Source organism: Ylistrum balloti, unplaced genomic scaffold (genome assembly GCF_031769215.1).
Source record: "Ylistrum balloti isolate Yb309-2 unplaced genomic scaffold, AGI_CSIRO_Ybal_v1 Utg370738, whole genome shotgun sequence".
Lineage (NCBI taxonomy): Eukaryota > Metazoa > Mollusca > Bivalvia > Pectinida > Pectinidae > Ylistrum > Ylistrum balloti.
Window position 1 is genome coordinate 1 of NW_026782435.1, and position 23809 is coordinate 23809.

The window sequence follows — 23809 nt, forward strand, 5'->3', positions numbered from 1 at the left end:
GTGAAAGTATCGGTCACACTTCTCTAATGTCAGACAGGAGTGAAAGTATGTCACACCTCTCTAATGTCACACTTCTCTCAGGGAGGAGTGAAAGTATCAGTCACACTTCTCTAATGTCAGACAGTAGTGAAAGTATCGGTCACACTTCTCTAATGTCAGGGAGGAGTGAATGTATCGGTCACACTTCTCTAATGTCAGACAGGAGTGGAAGTATCGGTCACACTTATCTAGTGTCAGAGAGGAGTGATGTGTCAGTGACACTTCTCTAATGTCAGACAGTAGTGAAAGTATCGGTCACACTTCTCTAATGCCGGACAGGAGTGAAAGTATCGGTCACACTTCTCTAATGTCAGACAGGAGTGAAAGTATCGGTCACACTTCTCTAATGCCAGACAGGAGTGAAAGTATCGCTCACACATCTCTTGTGTCAGACAGGAGTGAAAGTATCAGTCACACTTACCTAATTTTAGGGAGGAGTGATGTTTCAGTCACACTTCTCTTGTGTCAGTGAGGAGTAAAAGTATCGGTCACACTTCTCTAATGTCAGAAGTATCGGTTTCACAGAAGTGAAAGTATCGGTCACGCTTCTATAATGGCAGACAGGAGTGAAAGTATCGGTCACACTTCTCTAATGTCAGGGAGGAGTGAAAGTATCAGTCACACCTCTCTAATGTCAGACAGTAGTGAAAGTATCGGTCACACTTCTCTAATGCCGGACAGGAGTGAAAGTATCGGCCATACTTCCCTTGTGACAGGGAGGAGTGAAAGTATCGGTCACACTTCTCTAATGTCAGGGAGGAGTGAAAGTATCAGTCACACCTCTCTAATGTCAGACAGTAGTGAAAGTATCGGTCACACTTCTCTAATGCCAGACAGGAGTGAAAGTATCGGCCATACTTCCCTTGTGACAGGGAGGAGTGAAAGTATCGGTCACACTTCTCTAATGTCAGGGAGGAATGAAAGTATCGGTCACACATCTCTTGTTTCAGAGAGGAGTAAAAGTATCGGTCACAGTACTCTAATATCAGAGAGGAGTGATGTGTCTGTCACACTTCTCTAATGCCAGACAAGTGTGAATGTATCGCTCACACTTCTATAATGTCAGACAGGAGTGAAAGTATCGGTCATACTTCCCTTGTGACAGGGAGGAGTGAAAGTATCAGTCACACCTCTCTAATGTCAGACAATAGTGAAAGTATCGGTCACACTTATCTAATGTCAGTCAGTAGTGAAATTATCGGACACACTTCTCTAATGCCAGACAGGAGTGAAAGTATCGGTCACACTTCTCTAATGTCAGGGAGGAGTGATGTGTCAATCACATTTCTCTTGTGTTAGGGAGGAGTGAAATGTACACACACGTACAGGTTAGCTGTGTTTGAGTAGTACATGTGAAATGTACACACAGGTACAGGTTAGTTGTGTGTGAGTAGTACATGTGAAATGTACACACAGGTACATGTTAGTTGTGCGAGTAGGTAGTACATGTGAAATGTACACACAGGTACAGGTTAGTTGTGTGAGTAGTACATTTGAAATGTACTTATTGATAATTCAGGTGTTTTAAATTCTGAGTACTCCTTTTAAATATATGAATCTTTATTTTACAGAAATCAAATCTGACTTGAAACCTTTAAGACCCTTGATAGGTGAGTGGCATCAACTTGACTGGGCACGGTGTGAGAAAAGTTACAGCAGATTCCTCAAAACCAGACTCACAACAACAAGCACCATCAATGGAATTAATTGGACACCAAACTATTAAGTTATATTTCTGTTCACAAACGCAAATATCTCAGTACACTCAGATTTATCCCTATTATAACACACATCAAATTCTTCTCTCCGTTCCTATAGGTCCTCACAATACACACATTAAACGGGTCGTATTCTGGTGAAAGACATAATTCAATATATAATACATTCCAATATAATATCTTGGACTTTGGTAATACAGGAATAAAAATGTTGTACAGGAATAAAAATGTTGTATAGAATGTATGTTCATTCAAACTGCCCTTTAAAAGTTACATCTTAACGTATTTAAAGTGCTGTATACTAATAAAGGTTTTTAGTTTATTTTTAATATATATCCTTTCTTTATTTTCTTACAGTTCAAACTATAAACAGGATTAAAACAGAAAAAGAGGAGAAAAAGTTCATGGAGACCAAAGCTTTTCATGACGCACAAGAGAAACTCGGAAAGAACAGAGTCATAATGATCAAGGGTAACACAGGAGACGGCAAGACTTCGACTGCCTTTCAACTCATGGACTGGCTGATCAAGGAGCAGCAATGCAGGCAACCTCTTCAGCTTCATGAAATCAAGAAATTAGATAAATTGTCTCCAGACTCGAGTCTGGTTACTTTTATTGATGATATTTTTGGAGAGAGAAATGTTAGAAATACGGATGTAGCTGAGTGGAACAAAAGAATTAATAATGTAAAAACACTGTTTGTAGATCAACAAATGAAGGCCAATTTTTTGCTTGTTACTATTCGTAATGAAATATATAATGATTTGAAAGAGCGATCTTTGGAACCAGTTTTTACCAAAGATAACCTTATTGACATGAGTTCGGACACATACAGGATTTTAGAGGAAAGAAAAGAACTTCTACAAAAATATCTGCCAAACAATTATAAATGGGAAGAGAAAGAAATAGAAAGTATTGTAAAATCTGCTTCAAGCATTGGCTTTCCCCAATGCTGCCACCTTTTCTATAACTCCGTGGAATTGCAGGCAAAACGTGGGGAATTTTTTGAGAAACCTTTTAAATTTTTGAATGAAGCATTGTCTAGATTATCAGAATGTTGTGCCATTTTGTTTCTTTTCCTCAATGGAGGGGAGATAAAAGTTAAAGATCTAGACCCAAACAGTGATAAAATCAACAAAACATTGTTAGAGGAATCATTTAATATTAATCTGATTGATGGTGAGGAGGACAGATCCTCATTGAAGTACGAGAGAAAAGTAGGATTTGTAAAAGAAAGTTTAGACAGATTGCTAGGATTTTTAGTGGTGAAGGAGAAAAATTGGTTTGGTGATGAAGTATACAGATTTAATCATGATTCTGTACGTGTCACAGTAGCTCGTTTGTATTGGAACAAAACACCAGTTGGTTATATACAGAATTGTCCAGTGAAATTCCTCGGTTATCTCACAACCTCAAAAACATCCACAGACATGATTGTTTTATCATCAGATAATTATACACGTCTGTGTGAACGTCTGCTCCGAGAGTTTGAGTGTGAGGAGTATGATTATGATAGTAGATATATTATTAAGTCTCTAGATGTATGGAAAGATCCCGTATTTGTTGAAAGATTCGATGAGTTGTTGAATGAGAAAAAAGTTGATAAACGTGCTGTGTTAAATACGGTATGTAAATATGGTGTAAAAGAATGTGGTTTATATCTTCTGAGTGTGGGAGTCAAACCTGACAAGTACACAGACTTGTGGTCATTGATTATGTAGCCGGGTTCCAATGCTACAGTGTTTTATAAAATAACGCTGGATTCATTCCTTTCATACGTTTATTTAGACGCACCAAAAGACCCTACAATAACACAAATAAAACATAAGTTCACGTATAAGACATATTACAAACTACGCACTGTACCAACAGTACCGGTTACACTGGACATGGAGTCAACTTTACTTTTTACACATATTTATATTTCCCGTAACGGTTACACTAAACTTTACGAATTCATCAAAATATATATATCCAATGCCAACACATGATAAACTATAGGATTTACCATTTGTATTACACAGATGTAGTTAATAGTTAAATAATATATATACATAATATACCTACCCTATCAATCTGACAGGGGTCTCAAGAGATAACATCCTTTTTTACAATAAAATGATCTATGGTTCTGTTGAAAGAAAAACAACAAAACGTAATTAACTATATCTGTAATAAATTTCTTTAAGATAATTCTGCAAAAATTACTATTCCCATTACAAAAGGAATAATGAAAAAACCATATAACATATAATTGCGACTGTCCATGTCTCTGTCCAGCGCGTGAATAACGATACAGAACATACAGGTGCACGAACAAGCATGTAATCACGTGACAAGACATTTACATAACAAAACACAGGTGAGAAATTCTTAGAACATACACTGACAAAACAAACCGGTTGGACAAGTACATTTATAAAAATATATATAAATAGATAAAAGTAAAATTGACACTGCCACATACTCCCCCTGGAAATAAGATGACGTCCTCGTCAGTTTTTCTTGGTGACAAGAGACACTACTGCTTCTGTCATCTGTGGAGAGAGATTTAAAAATTCTTTTGAATTAGCTAGTGTCAACAAGTATCTGACTCTACGCAGCCAATCAGGCTCCTGGCCTGACATGACAAACTCACCTGAGGTGAACCACTTGGGTGGAGCTCTAACACGCTCCGACCTCCTGAGCTCAGTCTCTGGCTCCCGAGGTTGCTCACCCTCAACGTCTTGGGGTGGATCGTCATCAACAACCTCATCATCCCAGTCAGCTGTATGTGGACCGTCATCCTGCTGAACTGGAATATCTGTAACTGTAACAGATTCTTCTTCCGGTGTGGAAACATGGACTACCACTGATGAAGTATCACTTTGATCTTCGGGCTCCACCTCCACATCCTCACTCACTGTTTGTTTTGGTTTAGGCTTCCTATGCCTTGGCGCAGGTTTAGGCCTTGTAGGTGCTTTATCATCCATGCTCCTGGAATCTGGCGTCAAATATCCAACTGGAAGAAGATGGTTTCTGTGCATGGTTCTTTTTCTTCCAGTACCATCCTCCCGTTGAATGATATATACTGGAATATCATTGTTTGGCTGACTTTCCACTATATAAATTTCACTCTCCCATGGGTCAGCAATCTTGTGCCGGCCTTTGAATGCAAGTACTTTGACAAGTACTCTGTCTCCTGGCTCCAAGGTGGCACCACGTACTCGTACATCATACCCCACTTTCTGTTTCCTTTGTGCTTGATCAGCATTCAATGAAGCCAAATGATATGCTTGCTTCAAACGTTCACGTAACTCCTCAACATATGCAGAATATGAGGGTTGATCAGAGTCTTCATCCTGCTCCCTAACGCCAAAAGCAACATCAACTGGTAGTCTGGGGTGTCGACCGAACATCAGGTAGTACGGTGAATACCCTGTTGTCTCGTGCCTAGTGCAGTTGTATGCATTAGTGAAGGGTCCAATAAATGACTTCCAATCTTTCTTTTGGTCTGGATTCAATGTGCGAAGCATGTCAAGCAAAGTTCTGTTAAACCTCTCACACAAACCATTTCCTTGCGGATGATAAGGACTTGTCCTCGACTTCTCTATTCCTAATAGCAGACATAACTCCTTTATGAGATCTCCTTCAAAGTTAGCTCCCTGGTCGAGGTGGATTCGCTTGGGCATCCCATAATGGATGAAGAAGTTATGGTAAAGAGCATCTGCAGTAGTATGAGCCGACATATTCCGAGTAGGTATGGCTTGTGCATATTTAGTGAAGTGATCGGTTATCACTAAAAGATATTGATAATTTCCTTTGGCTGGTTCTAGTGTAAGAAAGTCAATACACACAAGTTCCATTGGCTGTGATGTTTGTATGCTGACAAGTGGGGCTCGGGTTCTTGCTGGTGTCTTGGCTCTGGTACAGCGATCGCACAGCTTCACCCATTCCTCTATGTCCTTGCACATTCCAGGCCAATAGAATCGATCCTGTATGCTTGACGTCGTCCTATCACGCCCAGGGTGTCCTATGTCATTGTGTAAGGCCTGAAGCACCCTCCGTCTCAATGACAAGGGCAATACTAACTGAAGTGTATCATCTCGAGTCTTCTTGTATAGGACCCCTCTGGAGAGAGTTAAGTTGTAAAATTTCTTTGCATAGACCTTGAACTCATTACAATTATCCATAAATCTTCTTGGCCTCTGATGATTCCTGACATAGGGCAATATGTCACCAATTGCTCCGTCCTCACTCTGTAGTTTCCTCATCTGTGTGGGTGTGTATTCTCCGAAGTCTTGTCCAATGTCGGTATCATCTAAGACCTCAGCTGACATGCACATGGTTTCCATAAATGGAGATCCCTCAGTGATGGCATTGCACACAGCTTTGATGCATTCCCTGGTAATGTGTTGGATGTCTGTCCTACAATCATCCTCAAGTCCTGGGTATCTTGATAAAGTATCTGCATCCAGGTTGTTCTTTCCAGGCTTGTAGCGTATGTCAAAGTTGTATGTAGCTAAGGCCGACAACCAGCGATGGCCTGCAGCATCCAGTTTTGCCTTTGAAAGTACATAGGTTAAAGGGTTGTTATCCGTGTAAACTGTGAAGTGGTTTCCATACAAATAATCATGAAACTTGTCGGTAATGGCCCACTTCATAGCTAAAAATTCTAGCTTATGAGCTGGGTAATTCTTCTCCGTTTTTGTAAGTCCACGACTGGCGTAAGCAACTGGACGGCATGTACCATCATGGTCCTGATACAAAACAGCTCCCAAACCGATTGAACTGGCATCTGTATGAAGCTCAAATGGTTTGGTGTAATCGGCAAATTCAAGAACAGGTGGTGATGAAAGAGCTTCTTTCAAGTTTTGGAATGATATTCTCTCCCGGGTGCCCCATTTCCACTCAACTTCTTCCTGCTTCTTAGACTTTGCTGACTTCTTATGAGTAGGTGGTAGTAAATCAGTGAGCGGTCTGGCAATATGAGCAAAGTTGGGTACAAATTTGCGATAATATCCGGCAAATCCTAAAAATTTTCTTACATCTTCAGGCGTTGATGGTTCTGGCCAATCTCGAATCTTTGCAATCTTGTCTGGATCAGCTTCTATACCAGCCTCCGATACAATATGTCCTACGTACTTCACTCGATTCCTGAAGAAACAGCATTTCTTTGGCGACAACTTCAAATCGCAATCCCTGAGTCTCTGAAATATCTTTTCAAGACGACGTAAATGTTCTTCATAAGTACCTGAAAACACAATAAGATCATCCAAATAGATAAGACAAATGTTCAAATGAAGATCACCAAGACATTCTTCCATTAGACGCTGATAGGTCGCTGGGGCGTTGGACAATCCAAAAGGCATACGGTTAAATTCGAAAAATCCTAACGGTCCAACAGTGAATACTGTTCTTTCTTTGTGTGGTTCATCTACAGTGAAGGAACCTGAATGCTTTGTCATATATGTGTCATTAAATCAAATAGCCTTTGCTCGTTCATTTACCGCAAAAATCGCCGAAAACGATCCACGCGTTCCAAAGTTATTGTCGAAAACGCTAAAAACACACCTGAACGAGATCATCGAACGGCACTGTAACATAGCTCTTCAGTAGTGACGTCACAAGTGGAAGCGCGCGTTCTGTCCCACTCCGGCAGCCATTAGTTTTCCAGCAGAAGCCAGGTTATATCGTTTCGTTTTTTTGGCCTACTTGAATGTTATTCGACTAATTTATACTATAATTGATGGTAAAGTAACAGTAGTGTCATCATCTGTGGAATGTTTTACTTAGGTTTCAAATATTTGTGAGCGTTCGTGGATTTTTCTGTCAATTATTGTGACCATGGGTGACCCGTCGCCGACTGCCGGACGTTCAGGAAAAAGATGTGTTGTTTTCGGTTGCAGCAACACCAGTAAAGATGGAGTTTCCCTTCATTTCTTTCCATTGAAGAATAATGATATTTGTAGAAAGTGGACTTCATTTGTAACAACGAAAAGGAAGAACTGGGCCGGAGCCACCAAACATTCTGTAATTTGTTCGAAACATTTCGACATGTCCTGTTACCCGGCGAAGTATAAGATCATGGAAAGTTTAGGCCAGTCAGTCCGAAGAAAGGACCTGCTTCCAGATGCTGTTCCATCTATACACGCTTCAGAACCAAGCCCGATGTCTAATATTACAGACACGCCACCACCGCCAAAGAGACAAAGAATGGCTTTTACTAAGAGAGAAAATGCTAGGGTATGTACAATTTAGTAATGACGTGCGTATTGGTATTTTCATAATTTTGTTAAACATTCAGACAACTAGAATTCTAGTCAATGTTTCATTGGTCTATATTACACATATGTATAATGGTGCCCCAACTTTCTATACTGGGAAGAGAATCAAATATACAGCATGTACATTTAAAGTGAAGGTATTATACCAGTATCAGCTAGTATATACCAGTCACACCTTTTTGTCTCAAATTTGAATTATGATATGAAATTTTAAAAGTCATTATTATTTTGATTTTGATCATTTGTTTTCCCCTCCAGATACTGTCACAGCATTTCCAAGCAACAGAACTGATGGAGATTGACCATGATGTTGACAACGGTTCGAATAATACCATGGTGTGCGGTATGGAGAGTGATAACTCAACACCACATGTAAGAATTTGAGGATAAACAATCTAAAGTGCAATTAGTTCATGGAAAGGAAACATCTGACAATTTATTTTAGCATATAGAATCTAAATGGTATTAATAGAGTTTGTAACTATGTCCTAGTTTTTAGCATCCATTCCGTAGAAGTTAGAACCAGATTCAGCTTTGTTGGATATATTTTGATATTGATACCAGATCAGAGTTCATAAAGAAGTATTTGAAAAGTGCTTTATTATAACAGTCTTATACCTAGATTAAAAATAAGCTTGTTTTCTTAAAAGTTAAAAAACTAGTATTTTTTCTTGATATTACGGAGTCTGATATAGGCAGATAACAGAGAGGCATGGGGCAGAAGGGATACTTATGTAACAGGGTTTTCATGTGTTTTATTGAAGTTTGTGTATTTTAACGTTTTTTTAGACACCATCAGGATCAACAACAGCTTTAACAAGAACCTATGGTTGCCAAGTAGGTTTGAAGAAGCCAGCAAGAAGGTCAAAGAAAATACAAACAAGTTTTAAAACTCATAACCAAGGTACAGTGATTAATCAAAATTATGCATCAGAAATTGATATTGGGTGTAGTTAAATTTATGCAGATGTATTAACAGTTCATCATATTGTAATGAAGACAGTTCTGTTTGATTTGCAAAAAGGAAGATAAATATACACTCAATCCTCTGAGTTAAAATTGCAATTATAATATCTTGTTCACAAAACAAATGATTTGTGTAGGGTGTTTGATGGAGTCCCCCCTACAATTTTTTGCAATTTTTAATGAATTTGTTTTCCAGTACACTTCCGAGTTTCGTTAGTAATACACCCATCTTGAATCCTGATGTTAGTATTATGACCTTGTTTCCAGTGCTTTTGTAAACTGGTACAACCTTTTTCTTCAGAGTTTTTTTAATTCTGGTATCTGCATTATGGATGGCGGATTGTTAAATAGTTACACTTTACTACTACTCTCTGCTCCAAAGGAACAGGTGCAGCCCAATGTTACGTTGCTGTAAAGGTGTTGAATAGGAGAAAGTTATCATATTCTGAGCTCAGAAAAAAAGTGTTTTCATTCTCTTAGTGTGTTACACCACTTTTATCATTTTTCTTTATTGTAGTATGTCAGACGACATCCAATGAATGCAAGTCTGTGGCCATCCAGTGTGATATTATAAAACCAGAACAAACGTCAAACACCAACATGTGCGAGGACCACAATCTTACTTTTGATCATGATGGCACAGAGGAGGACAATGGAGATATGGATGACCATAGTCCCCAAGAAGACTTGCTTGACAGTTCATTTAATGCGTCATTTCAGAGTGAAGCAGATGAAGATGTTGACTCTGATAGCAACATAGATGATGAAAGGTGATTTTTTGTTATGATCAATTGTAAAGTTAAATGATTGTTATTAAAGGTCACTAGACCTCTGTGTTAAAAAGGTTTGTGGGTCATAATTAGTAACATTTTACCACATAATGGTACTTGTACATCTTCATCTATATCACTTTCTTTATCCCACCACCACTTTTTGGATCTCTTGTGTTATTACTAAGGCTAAATTATTACTCAGTGCAAGTGCCTTTCGTTGGCCTGGCAAATTATGACAAAATACACTGCCCAAACCAATAATTTAAAGTAAAAATTTTTTTTTTCAGGGATGATGGAAGAGACAGAAAATTTTTGGTTTACGAATCAGAACTCCTAAAATTATTTTCAGCATGCCCAAGATGCTCCAGCCCAACATTTGGACATATTCAACAGCTGCGCGGTACAGCAGTGAAAATTCTACAGGACTGTGGTTTTTGTTCCTATACCAATGTTTGGAAGAGCCAACCAATGATCGGGTCAATACCAGCTGGAAACTTACTGCTTTCATGTGCAATTCTGTTTTCTGGGTCGCTTCCAAGCAAATCACTGCGGATGTTCAACTTTATGAACATGGCCACAATATCTTGCGATACATTTTTGCAACATCAGAGGTATTTTCTTCAGCCAGCCATATTGCAAGTTTGGAATGAGCATCAGCAGTGCTATTTGGACAGTGTGATTCAAGAAAATAGGGAAATTGTATTGGGAGGAGATGGACGTGCAGATACCCCAGGCCACTCTGCAAAGTATGGCAGCTACACGATGATGGATTTAGATGAATCCAGAGTAGTCGACGTGCAATTGGTTCAGGTAATTGTTTTTAGTTCACCTGTCAGCTGAAAGCTCTTGTTCTATTGTGATCATGTTTTGTTTTCCCATATGGAAAAAATGGGTCAGAAATGGCCCCTTGGGGGCCTGCAATGGGCAAACAGAGGCCATGTGAACTTGCAAATGTGAAGTAAATCTGTCCATACATGTTACTAGAAAATCTGTGATTTGTTTTGTACTATTATCATATGATTCCATCATGGGAGTGTAACGTAGACAGAAAAATCTCCACCTGATGGTTGAGATTTTTTGTTCACTTTTCAACCCTACAATTGATTTTTTTTCTCCCACACTCATGATGCTGAAAACCTTGTTTCAGTGTTGGTATAATAAATTTTTTTGTGAATGAAATTGTGATGTCATTTGGCAGCTTTTGTGACATCATAGCATGTTTAAACTGTCTTTTCCCTAGTGGCTGTAAGACAGCCTTGTCTTTTCACAGGTGAATCCTTTTGGAAGTGTTGGGAAAAAAATCAAATAAATCCCTTGCCTTTACATTCAATTCATTTATCAATTTCACACATTCTATTTTTAGAGTAACGAAGTCAAAAGTAGCTACCACATGGAAAAAGAAGGGTTGATCAGAAGTGTGAAGACCTTCAATGATGCTGGAATTACTATACAGAAGATTGTTACAGATCGTCATGTACAAATTTTGAAATGGGTCAGGGAAAATATGCCTAAAACAAAACACTGTGTAGATATCTGGCATGTAGCAAAGGGTAAGTTTTCAACAAAAAATGCTTTTCATATGTATTTCATATAACACTCTTGGTTGTTGAAGTACTCGTATTCTAAGTGTAATTTAAGTTTGATATGTAAGTCATTTTTAGATAGTTAAAATTGTTTATGAAGACCCAGGTTTAGAGGAAAACTGTCCTTTATAGACAGTTGTCCTTAGTATAGAGGTCAGCTACATTGCAAACTGCACCGGGTGGGTTTAATCAATCTATCCATCATACAAAGATATGCTCCAAAGCAGGTTTGACTGTAGACAACTGCATAATGGTTTGATAGTTGAATATTTCTCACTAATTTTGACATGTTTTTTTATTACTAGGATTAAAGAAAAAACTGACAGCAATATCCAAGGATAAAGATTGTGATGCCTTAACACCTTGGATAAAGAGTATCAGCAACCACCTTTATTGGGTAGCTGCATCAACTCCGTCTGCAGATCCTTCCCTAATGATGGAAAAGTGGCAGAGTGTAGCAAACCATGTACAAAACATACATGAAGGTCATGGATCTCTGTTTGAGAAGTGTTGTCATGGTGACCTGTCCGGTAGAGAAAGGCAGAAGAAATGGATTAAACCAGGTATTTGACAATACCAGTTATTTCAGAAATTAACTTCAACTTGCATAACAATGGTAGGGAAAATGTGTTGGGTCAAACGAATAATGGACACAAATTCTATGGACATGTTTTGTGAAAATAAACCATGACCATAGAAGAAACATTAATTATTGAAAATTTCAGTCCATTAATTAATCATAATTTTGAAATGAAAATCAACAAAGTGAAAAGTAACTAGTTATTTCCTGTTATAATTCTTGAACTCTCTTTACAGCAACCAAGGTTAGTGAAAGACTAGATGATGTCATTCTCTCCAACCAGATGAAGAAAGACATTCCTATGTTGTCCACAGGACAACAGACTTCCAGCATAGAGGCATACCATTCTGTCATAAATCATTTTGCACCAAAAATGATTGGGTTTTCATACCATGGGATGATATGTAGGTATGTAAGTGATACATGTATATTGATATGTATGTGTGTGTGTCAGAGAAGAAAGGATCCAATTATAAAGAGATTTCCAAATACCATGAAATTTAAGATTTGTGAGCTCCTTAGTTTTTAAGGGAATATAGACTTGGTATATTAGCCTTTTTGTGTTAAAATTCCTAGTATTACTTTTTCCACAATTAAGCTATGATCATCTAACTTTGTAGATTATTTACACTTATACTTTGTGCTAGATTCAATGCCTACAACTCGCATTTTTTACACAGCTCTTGGTAAAGATTCACGTTGGAAGTATAACTTGGCTTTGAATTTGGAGTATGTTAATGACATTTGATGTATACCATGACTTACCTATACTGCATGAAGTTTAATTTACACAGTAAATGCGATGCAATGGAACATATAATCAACTTATATCTTTTCCATTATATTTCACTACAGGTTGCAGTTAGCAGCCCTTCACTTTAATGAAAACCGCTCCAAATTACAAGCAGTCGATAAAGACGGTGTGTTGCGTTACCGCTTGGAATTTCCCAAATATAAAAAAGGAGAACATATCGTCAGGAAAGTCAAAGTTCATAGCACCTTTGGTAAGTTTTATGTATAGAATTTGAATTATTAGTATTAATACATTTGCTTCTCGTATATAAGTTTCAGTATATTATCTTAAGCTGCCTATCGTGACCTGCCAGACATTTAAGCGCACACTTAATCAACAGAATGTGTCATTTGAATGTTTTTAGGTAATTGTAACTTTTCTGTAAATGTAGAAATCGAATGTACAGTTAAAATATGAATCATGAAACTTGCATTTTTTCTTTCAGATTACGTGGAAAATCTTACAGAAGTTGTCATGAGCATGGCAGAAAGATCTTCACTAGCAAAGCAACGAATTCCTATTCCACCCACAGTTCCTCCACCGTTGTGTCATGACTTTCTTCACCCAGATATGTCGGATGCCATAGCAGGAATGCATTCAAGATTTTCTATGAACTTTTGAACTTAATTTTTGAAGTGAATACTTACCCTGCCGGTACAAACGTACCACTTTGATTTATGATGCTAATTTTTTTCTGAAATCCACATATCTATGTCGCTTACATTTGTTATTTGAATTTTTTGCCTGTTGAATTTTGTTGTAAAAAGAAAATATTACATAGAACAGCAAAAGAATACAAAAAATATTTATTACGATTTTAAATAAATATACAAAATATCACAGAGACTTTTGTCATTTATCCCAAGAATTTTCATGCTGCATGCTGGAAGCCAGTATATTCATCATCTTCAGCTGGGAAGTTGCTCCGTACTTTGCTGACAACACAGGATGGAATTAGAACCCTCACTTTCCTGCCCAAATAACCAAAGCACCACCTGACCAGTTGTCTGTAGGCAACATACCTACGTCGGCTGTAAAATAATGTAGGAATTTTAAATAACACCACAGCGCAAGAAATTCAATTTTACACGAATATATATCATTTACAAAATGAAATTTTATGCTGGGCAATTAAAATTTGTAAAAGCTTTCAAGTTGTTTTTTCCTGCAAAAAAATCAGATCTTTGAATTCCTTGTAGAGATTCTAAATCACAATTATTTAATGAAACTTATCTGACTTGAATTTTGTAAAAGTGTTTGTTTGGGACAGTAAAGACTTTGTAAACATTCCTGTAAACAAATACTTACTCTGGAGTGTCTTCCATTTCTTCCCCATACTGCTGTCTATATGCAAAGTATGCGGCCCTCAATACATGGACATTGAGACAGACTGGTTCAAAACCTGGATGGTCGATGACACAATTAACGTTTGGGACCTCTCTCCTGATGTCGTTAACTTGGTTGATTTCTCTGCAGCAAACAGATTCTGTCATCGTGGACATAGGATAGCAATTCCCACATGTACACCTTAATACAATAAAAATAACCATGGTCATATATTATGAATTTAACAGTGATTATCTGTTACTCAACTTACTGTCATATGTATTGTTCAACGACTATACGAGAATGAATTTTACTTGAAACTTCAGTCTATTTTTAACCTTTTTTCTTCATTCCAGTAATGATTATGATGCTTTAAAACCCTCCTGGAGATATAATCATGCATTTAAGAAAGATTATGTTACTGTCTAGACAAGTGTCATGTGTATTCAGAGTATCATTTGATCGAGCTCGAGAAGACCTATTGGTGCTATTGCACATGGTCTACAACCTATATTTGTTTATACATAATATCATAGATAATTTGATATCAAAACTGTTGACTCTATGGTCTAACTTCAGGTATAAAATAAGATACTACCATAAGCTATATGTTTACATTCTTACCAGTCGGTGTTACCAATGCGGTCAGCTTGGCTATCAACAGTTTCATCTTCGTTCTCGCTGTCTTCTACGTCGTCTTCATATGGTTCAAACTGGTACGGAAGAACCCCACAATGTGATGTCTCGTCAACTACATCGTTGTCTGAATCTTCGAAAGGCGATGATTCGCAAGACAAACGAAGAGCGCCATCAGTAGAGTACGAATCATTGTCGGAGTAGTCAGTACCGTCCATGTTGAATTTTGTGATTTTCCCTCGACGCGCTTCCACTTGTGACGTCACCAATACCCGGATGTAAATCAGGGTAATTTGATCGCTTGCTTGATTAACATCTCGAAGCAGGTGTGAATCGGCGCGTTTAGACGGATATATCTCGGAAACGGATGGTCGAATTTCGATGCGGTTTTCGGCATTTTTGTTCTTATACAACAGCAAATCCATTGAAAATCGAACCTATCAACATTCAGGTTGACCAACAAACGTTCACGTGGGAAGAGATGTGTAGCGTATGGATGTGGAAACACCACTTTAGACGGTGTTTCACTTCATTTTTTCCCATTAGACAGACCGGAAATATGCAAAGTTTGGACTGCATTTGTGCGGAGGAAAAGGGATTTGTGGGACGGGCCAACAAAACATTCAGTTTTGTGTTCGGAACATTTCGGTGAGGACTGCTACCCGATGCAGTACAGATTTCTTCAATCAATGGGACGTACACCACCGAAAAAGAAAACGCTAATAAAAGATGCTGTGCCAACGATTAACAAAGGCTGCACCAACGTAGAGGAAACGCCTGTCAAAAGACCACGGACTGCTTTCGCAAAAAGAGAGAACAGAAGGGTAATTATTACATAATACATGAAGATCTAGGGCCTATGTATATCATATAAGTTATAGTAGTATCTGAGTAGAAAAGGTAATGAGTAATGCAGCCTTCCTTAGTGGACAATACTCCTATTTAGCATTTAATAAACCTTTTCCCAGTAAATGTTTCAGTGTATGCGAGGTATCTTCAGTTTTAACTTAAATGTACGTATTAAACAGCTACACTGTGACTACATGTACATTATTTGTATGATAAATTTGATTTTTTTTTATAGATAGTCGAGCAATGTTTGAAAGAGAGTTCCACGGTATCCACAGACACTCAGGTGGAGGAAGATCCTGATGTTTCAGCCAGTGATGAGGTTATGGAATTGCCAGAGGAACATGTACAGACAAGAAATGACCATGATTATTTCTCCTGCAATTTCAAGGTACTAAAAATGATACTCATAAGGCCAAAAAAATTATATGCGAGTTTACTGTCACCATACCGACCCTAAACTTTTAATTCAGGTTTTCACACATGCACTGTAAAAGTCAAGGTTGTTGCTCTTATAAAAGTTATGTATAAAACCAGATTTACAGTTATTGCCCTTTATAGTTTTTCTTTGTCCGCACCATATTTACAACACTGTTTTACATATATGTAGGAACTCCAAACTTTATGTACAGAATGTTCCATATGTCACAGCAAACTACATGTTTCAAACAACATAAATAGTGAAATGGTCTCTGATCTTGTGTGTCAAACATCGCCATGGGCATCTGTTGGGCTCTTGTAAGGTTGGTCAAGGAACATACTTTTTTTCCCACCTTACATATACATAGGTTATGGAGGTTCAACTGTTAATGTACATCATAACTACCGTGTACAAGAAAAGTTTCTATTACAGGAAACACCATCAAAGACAAAAACCTGTGGCACGCAGCTCTCCCTGAAACCACCCAAGAGGAAAACGGTCAGGATACAAGTGGCCCCCAATGCAGTGGAGAAAGGTAAATTGTAACCTGCTTATGCATGTCAATAGGGTCTGTAAGTCTCGTCATGTGACCTGCAAGATTGTGACATTTTGAAAAGTCATAACTGTATGAAAAAATAGAGTATTACCAGTTGGTACAATACAGCTGTAAACTGTTTTAAGTACTTGTCCTAATTACAACATTTTAAAATTACTATTCCATTCATTCAATATTTGAATAAATCACAAGACATTTTTACTTGCATTAATGCATTGTGATTTTGTTTTATCTTATAGGATGTCAAACTCATGCTCCAAGACCAAAGGTGAGACATGCAGAAGTTCAATGTAATCTTCTAAAGCCAGTGGTGGAGAAAGATGAAGAAACCAACTTGGAAAGTGATAGTGAGTACGAAGATCATCTAGACCTTTTCAAGACCAACAGTAAAGATCTAGACGACTCCTATCATCCGGATTCTGGTCCAGACGACTCGGACACAGAGTTAGATATGGAAGAAAATGAGTATGTGTTGTAACATGTCTGACATTTTGCAGAGAAAAATAATTTATTTTGATACTTTCTGGCTTGTGTTTCGGGACTTTGATATGGCATGCTTTCTCAGTCATATCAATCCATTGTGTGCTAAAACATCATTGCATTGCCTTTTTGGATGGCACTTTGATCTAACGGTGTTGTCCCAAGATGGAATAGAACCCTAACCTCAGTCTTGCTTATATCATTTCTCTATAATAATATCATGTCATAGTGCCCTCATTCATATTATGGCAATTATGTATGTAGAATGTCATGAACATTTATGTATTGCAGAGATGTGCTACACAGTGGACAGAGCAGAGACAGACTCCTCATAATTGAAGAAAGCAAACTGCTTGAACTTTTTGATAAATGTAGACACTGTTTATCACCATGCCAAGGAGAAGTGACACGAATGATCGGTACCATGTGTTGTGTGCATCAAGAATGTGACATGTGTGGTAGGACCTTTAAATGGAGAAGCCAGTCAATGGTGGGATCCCTTCCAAGAGGAAATGTCCAGCTGTCTGCCAGCATTTTATTTTCTGGATCGTTGCCCTCAAAGACTCTAAGAATTTTTAACTTTATGGACATCCCGGTAATATGCCATGACACGTTTTTCAAGCATCAGCGACATTATTTACAGCCTACAATTCTAAGGATGTGGACAGAAAAACAAGTGCAATATTTTGCAGAAATGTGCGAAAGTGACAATGACATTTGTATAGGAGGAGATGGTCGATGCGATACCCCCGGACACTGTGCTAAGTTTTGCAGTTATTCACTGATGGATTTGGACAGAGGGACAGTCGTAGATATACAGTTAGTTCAGGTTGGTATTTCTAATCGTAAAAATTTAAAAAAAAAAAAAAAAAAAAAAAATCCACTCATTATATATTCCACAATTTCTGAGACCAGGCTTAACCACTGGACGACTGTGGCCCCCGTTAATTTTATGTAAATTTATATGTAGAAACTGCTGATAGAAAATGTGGTCATGAATACATACAGAAACAATTTCAATATATATATATATATATATATCTACAATCTACATGTACTTTCCAGAACATGAGTTATGTTAATTTTGGTACATTGTGTAATGTTAAGATTTTGATCAATTTCAGAGCAATGAAGTCAAACATAGTGTCAACATGGAAAAGGAAGGGTTAATACGGAGCGTGGACAATCTAAAACGCCATGGGATCAACATAGATACCCTAGTCACCGACCGACATGTCCAGATCAGAAAGTGGGTGAGGGAGAACATGACAGAGACCAATCACTGCGTTGATGTATGGCATGTTGCAAAAGGTATTGCATTTTCTTTAAGTGTTTGTGTTTAGCATAAACAAAACAAGAAGCCCAATCAGTATTAACAGTCACCGTAGTAAATAGTTTGATTTCAGTTTGTTTTGTTTTGCTAAGGGCTTTACTTCAGATACTTTGTAGACCATGTCCTAAGGACTAAATAAATATCAAATGGAATTAAATGTATGAACACACAACTCAATTTAAAGTATAGAATAATTTTTTATGTTAAAATATAATAGGTTTTGTATTAAAATGCATATGAAATATTCTTTAGGTTTGAAGAAGAAGTTGTTGGCACTGTCAAAAGAAAGAGATTGTGGTGAACTTGAAAGCTGGATAAAAAGTTTAACCAATCACTTATACTGGGTTCCTGCATCAACGCCCTCAGCAGATGGCGCTTTGATGTACCAGAAGTGGGTTTCTGTAGTAAACCATGTCCAAAATATCCATGATGGTCATGGTGATCTGTTTCCTTGCTGTCTGCATGATGACTTGAGAACACAGGAAAGGAAGAAGAAATGGATAAAACCAGGTATTTTTCCTGTTATGGCATTGACTCAATTATTGTGTATCCTACCTTTAACTTGCTTACTTATTCATTTGGTTCGAAATTGGTGACGTATCAATAATTCAAATCATAACTAAATTACGAATGACATTTATCACTTGCTTAAAAACATTTTAAGTGCCTAATTTCTTTAGCAATGACATTTTTCACCTGAATGAAAAGCACATCCAGGAAAATGGTATCTTTAGTTTCTTGTTCTTAGCATGGAATTAATATTCGTGTTCTAAATTCCTTATGATCCCATATTATATTTTTACTTCATCATTTGAAATCCTCACTTTCACTTTTCAGAGAGTAAAGTAATGGAGAAGCTAGAACTGATGTTGACATCACCACAAATGAAAAAGGACATTCCCATGCTATCAACACATCACCAAACTTCAGAACTAGAAGGGTACCACTCAACAGTTAACCAGTTTGCCCCTAAAATGCATGGCTTTTCATTCAATGGAATGTTGTGCAGGTATATGATCACATGATTCTCATAAGACTATTATTTCTTTAGACATCAATTTGTACAGACAAGTTGATCGTATATGTATATCTGTCTCAAGATCTAACATCATCAACAGGTTTTGGAAATATCATTATTCACTAGTAGTCTACCTGTCTCAAAACTCCTGTGGTGAATATTGCAATGTTAAAAGAGATTTAGTGTTGTAGCTAGATGTAAGATATGTTAAAATGAGTATGTAAAAGATTTAGGCAGCCAGTCTTAATTCTTAAGATATTGATGATACTTAATCAGGAAAGTTTAAATATTGTTGCATCTCTTTGAATAGGGTGATTCTAGCTGCACTTCACCACAATGAAAATGTGAGAAGAGAACAAGCCATGACATCTGCTGGGGAGAAAATGTTTAAGATAATCTACCCTAAACAGAAGAAAGGTGGATACACTGTCAGAAAAGTCAAAACAAAACAAACATTTGGTAAGTATTATGTTGCATATGAAGACGAGTTCAATATTTTAGGTTAGGTTCAGTATTCTATATATTGCAGTACATGATTCTTCAATTAACAACTTGCATTTTAGTTGCAGGAAAATATGTCCATGTATACAAAACATTTAAAGTCTTTACTAGCAATAGTGTCAGATTTTGTGTAATAGTGATTGGAAAAAATAATAAAACCAGTGTACTTGTATATGTACTTTTTATCTTACAGACTATGTACATGAACTGATGGCAGAAGTGCTACAAGTGGCAGAAAAAAGTACGATGCAAGTGGAGGATATGCTACTTAAAGACCAACCCCCACCACTCTGTAGTGATTTTGTCAGACCTGTAAAAATGGAAGCTGTCGCATTGATGGAATCAAGATTTAACATGAACATTTAAAATACATACATGTACATGAATTTTCATCTGTTTTTTAATATGGTCTGCAAGTCTGTTTTACTTTACTTCTGTGTACCAACTGACGTTTTAGGTAGTAGTCTTATAGAAGAAAAGTATTTTCAATTTCGACAAAATGCACATTTCCCAAGGAGTTTTTAAAAACGTACCTACTGGTAATCCTCCGTTTTCATAGTTATGATTGTTCAAGTTAAGTGGTATGTTCTAGTAGGTCACATGACGAGACTTACAGATCCTATTACAGTTTCAAGTGTATATATGAATAAAAAACAACAATCAGATATCAATTATAATTTTATTGTTTCATGTCATTCTTTCAATGTTTTCAACACATATTTTTAATGCACAAAATTAAAACCTTTAAAATTTCCATTTGGTGCAGGAAATGTTTCTCTAATAATCTTCACAGCACACGCAGGTAATGGCACTCTTATGCTTTTTCCCAAGTACCCCCAACACCATCTCACAAATTGTCTGTATGCTGTATAGCGGTATCTCCTGATAAAACAAGAACAATATATTCTGTAATCATTGTTAATGCCAAGTTTGCCATTAATCTGCGGAGGATGCAAGCACTAGTGAATTATGGTAAACACAAGTAACTCTACAATACATATGTGTAACAATTCCAAACCAGATTTTCAGAAATGTTGACTTATTATTGAAAATCTATTTTATCTTGTCTGGTTATTGGTTCTTTTGCAGTATTTTAGACCTGTAACTTGATAGACAAGTTTGTAACATCATTTTTAAAATATCTTCTTAACAAATGAATTATTTTATTATGTTTCAAGTTTTATAATAATAAATTTGATGCTGTAGATAAACATCATAACTTACTCAGGGCATTCTGGTATCTCTCCATGAAGTTGTCTGTACTGGAAATAAGATGTTCTCAGCACATAAATATCCAAACAGACTGGCCCAAATCCAGGATGGTCTGTTATGCACTGTATCCCTGGTATGTCGTCTTTTGTGTTCAGTACACTGTGTATCTCACTACAGCACCTGCACTCCTCAATGGTAGGCATAAGACTGCAGTTACCGCAAAGACACCTGTAACATATAAAATTTTCTGTGTTTTATACATAATTCACTAGTATGTTGGTGTGAAAATACCTTTAAAATGTCTTGTTAGAAGTTTTCTATTCAACACTTTATAGTACATACCAGTACCATTTGACATAGCAAAAGAATACACTTTGTTTCCAGGAAATGTTCTCCTTTGTAAAAAGAAATGCTATGCACATTAATTTATGTAACACAAAATATTTAGGGGTGGGTATTATGTAAAAGTCAAATAATTGTAAATGCAAAAAAAAGGCATTGGCTGTTATTATCTCGACAAAGTCGGACTTGTGAGGTTGAGCAAGTGGAGAAAAAATCCTGAAAATCCGCATTTGTTAACATGCACGATGCATTTTGAAAAGGGAAAATTCCTGGAAAAAAAATAATCATACGTGAAAGCTAACATCTCTGAACATACCAGTCTAAGGATCCCAGGCGATCAGCATTATCATCGCTACGTGTAGACGACGCAGGTGAAGATGGACTGCTTTCACCATCTACCTCGGGTTCAAATTGGTATGGTTGAATACCAGCTTGTCTCTCTATAACCTCCGTGTCGTAATCAGAAGATTCAAAGCTTAAATTCAGGCTGCATTCTTCCGAATTGTTTGAGTCTTCGAACCACTCGCACTCGCTGTTATCACTGTCCGACATTATCATTTCTTAGACCAAGCGCTACCCTTGTGACGTCACGGGATTTTCCGGTCTGTTAACCGGAAGTTGGGAAGTGTGTTAATTAGCCTCCATCGACAGGTGCAAACCGGTTCCGAACGGTGAATTTAACGACAAATATCTCAAAAACTAAGCGACAAATTTTGACCGGGTTTCCGATTTTTTTAATAAGAAAGGAAACATAATTAATATTAATTAATACTATACCGTAATCTAGGTACACTTTAATGTTTGTATGGCTTTTGGTGCAAATGTTTTTTTTAAATGTGTAATAGGTGTAATTTTAGTGGTATTTGTGATTAAGTAAAATATCTAGTAAAAAAAAGCTAAATAACTTTCAACCATGTAATAATTTTTTTTAAAAGGTACACAAATTAGATAAATTGTAAATTAGGCAGAAAATAAACCAAATAACTCGCTTCGTTTAAATATGTAGTTCATTGATTCACATCAAGTTGGTAAACATTAAAAAGTAATATACTCACTGCGGTCTCTTTAGATAATTTGTGTATAAAAGTAGATAAATCATTTACATCCAGTCAGTAAGCCTTCAGTAATTAATACTACAAAGGGAAACTGTGAATAATTAACAACCAATACAAACCCTTCCAGACATATCTACTTTGTTTGTAAATAAGCACTGTAATTACGATACAACCAGAGAATAAATTCCAAACCATTCATTGATGATGTAAGTGTATGCCTATAAACTCCATGAATAACTTATACGAAGTCAATATTAATATTTTGATAATTTTTGACACTTGCTAAATAATTTGTATTACAATTACGCCATCATAAGGATCCTCTGATTCTCTAAAAATAACTTACAACATCAATTTTGTGAACGTTAAATTAGCATGATAGAGTTTAGTTCATGATTATGTTCTTCTGTATCTAATTCTATTTTTTTTCTTTTGTTTGGATTTGTTTTGGTTTTGCAATAAAACGAGATAACGTTTTTCCTCCTTTTATGAATACGTTTCATTTTTCAACTAAAGGAATGTGGCCATATTAAGGATTTATTCGGTTTTACAATATATAATGAAGGATCATACAGAGAGGAATAATGATTGCATAATAAACGCATAAAGCTTGTGACATGATCCTGTTCAATTTACAGTATTGTTGAGCTCGACGAAGATTAAATAGACTAGGAATTTGTTCTGTAGCGTATAAGTATTCATATAAGACATTGGGGAGAAAGATCTGTCAGTTTACCTATCATTCCCATTGACGTATGTTCTTTTTTTAGATAAAAGATAGACAAATGCATATTTTCAATGTGTATACTTTCGTCTTGTCATCATTAATTGTAATTTGGTGTTTAGTATATAAAAATCACATTCAACTTTACGCTACTTTTCTGAGAAAAAACTATGCATCGATAGCAAATCTTTTCTCGAAAATTTTCAGCATTGTGATGTCTTATGAAGTGGCCCAGGATAACGGGGGATTATAATCATGAATAAAATTACAGGTATTCTTATTGTTGTAAATTTATAGAAATCTTGTTTTAGTTTTTCTGTGCAAAATATGTTGTTAAACGAGTTGGAAAAGAAACATTGTTACACTTCATGTTGTTAATAACCAAGTTCTGTCGTTTCAATATAATTTTTACGATGTTTTAAGAAAGGGTACTAATTAAACAGCATGACAGGTGTTTATTAATAATGAGGACGATGTTGTAAGGATTTAAACTTTATTATCGATATCACCAACACTTTATGTCCATAAAGGAATGTAAGGAAAATTGGAAATAATGAATGAAAGACGTTCTCATTTATATGTAATAGTTGTTGGACATTAGCAATATCTTCAGTTCTACTCTCGCTCACGTGTTTTCA

At 36.6% G+C, this 23809-nt stretch overlaps 4 protein-coding genes across 4 annotated transcripts; 3 read left to right on the top strand and 1 right to left on the bottom strand.

Moving 5' to 3' along the window:
* Positions 1–1610: 1610 nt before the first annotated feature.
* LOC132557910 (uncharacterized) lies at positions 1611–3478 on the top strand (the record flags this gene model as incomplete). Its single annotated transcript, XM_060222437.1, has 2 exons — positions 1611–1649; positions 2115–3478. Coding segments are annotated over 2 exons (1403 nt in total), but the record flags the coding sequence as incomplete, so codon positions are not given.
* A 4105-nt stretch (positions 3479–7583) lies between these two features.
* LOC132557892 (uncharacterized) lies at positions 7584–13430 on the top strand. Its single transcript, XM_060222417.1, has 10 exons — positions 7584–7982; positions 8282–8395; positions 8813–8927; positions 9507–9759; positions 10050–10572; positions 11126–11312; positions 11651–11908; positions 12162–12333; positions 12781–12929; positions 13164–13430. The coding sequence occupies exons 1-10, from the start codon at positions 7584–7586 to the stop codon at positions 13337–13339; spliced, it is 2346 nt and encodes a 781-aa protein (XP_060078400.1). The 3' UTR covers positions 13340–13430.
* A 1726-nt stretch (positions 13431–15156) lies between these two features.
* On the top strand, positions 15157–20515 carry LOC132557902 (uncharacterized). Its single transcript, XM_060222427.1, has 10 exons — positions 15157–15504; positions 15765–15920; positions 16383–16485; positions 16746–16971; positions 17278–17815; positions 18111–18297; positions 18572–18829; positions 19157–19328; positions 19648–19796; positions 20032–20515. Exons 1-10 carry the CDS (start codon positions 15346–15348, stop codon positions 20202–20204), a joined length of 2121 nt encoding a protein of 706 aa, XP_060078410.1. The 5' UTR covers positions 15157–15345; the 3' UTR covers positions 20205–20515.
* On the bottom strand, positions 20506–22031 carry LOC132557904 (P2X purinoceptor 7-like). Its single transcript, XM_060222429.1, has 3 exons — positions 21709–22031; positions 21063–21278; positions 20506–20720 (listed from the first exon to the last, which is right to left on the bottom strand). Exons 1-3 carry the CDS (start codon positions 21948–21950, stop codon positions 20561–20563), a joined length of 618 nt encoding a protein of 205 aa, XP_060078412.1. The 5' UTR covers positions 21951–22031; the 3' UTR covers positions 20506–20560.
* Positions 22032–23809: the final 1778 nt, after the last annotated feature.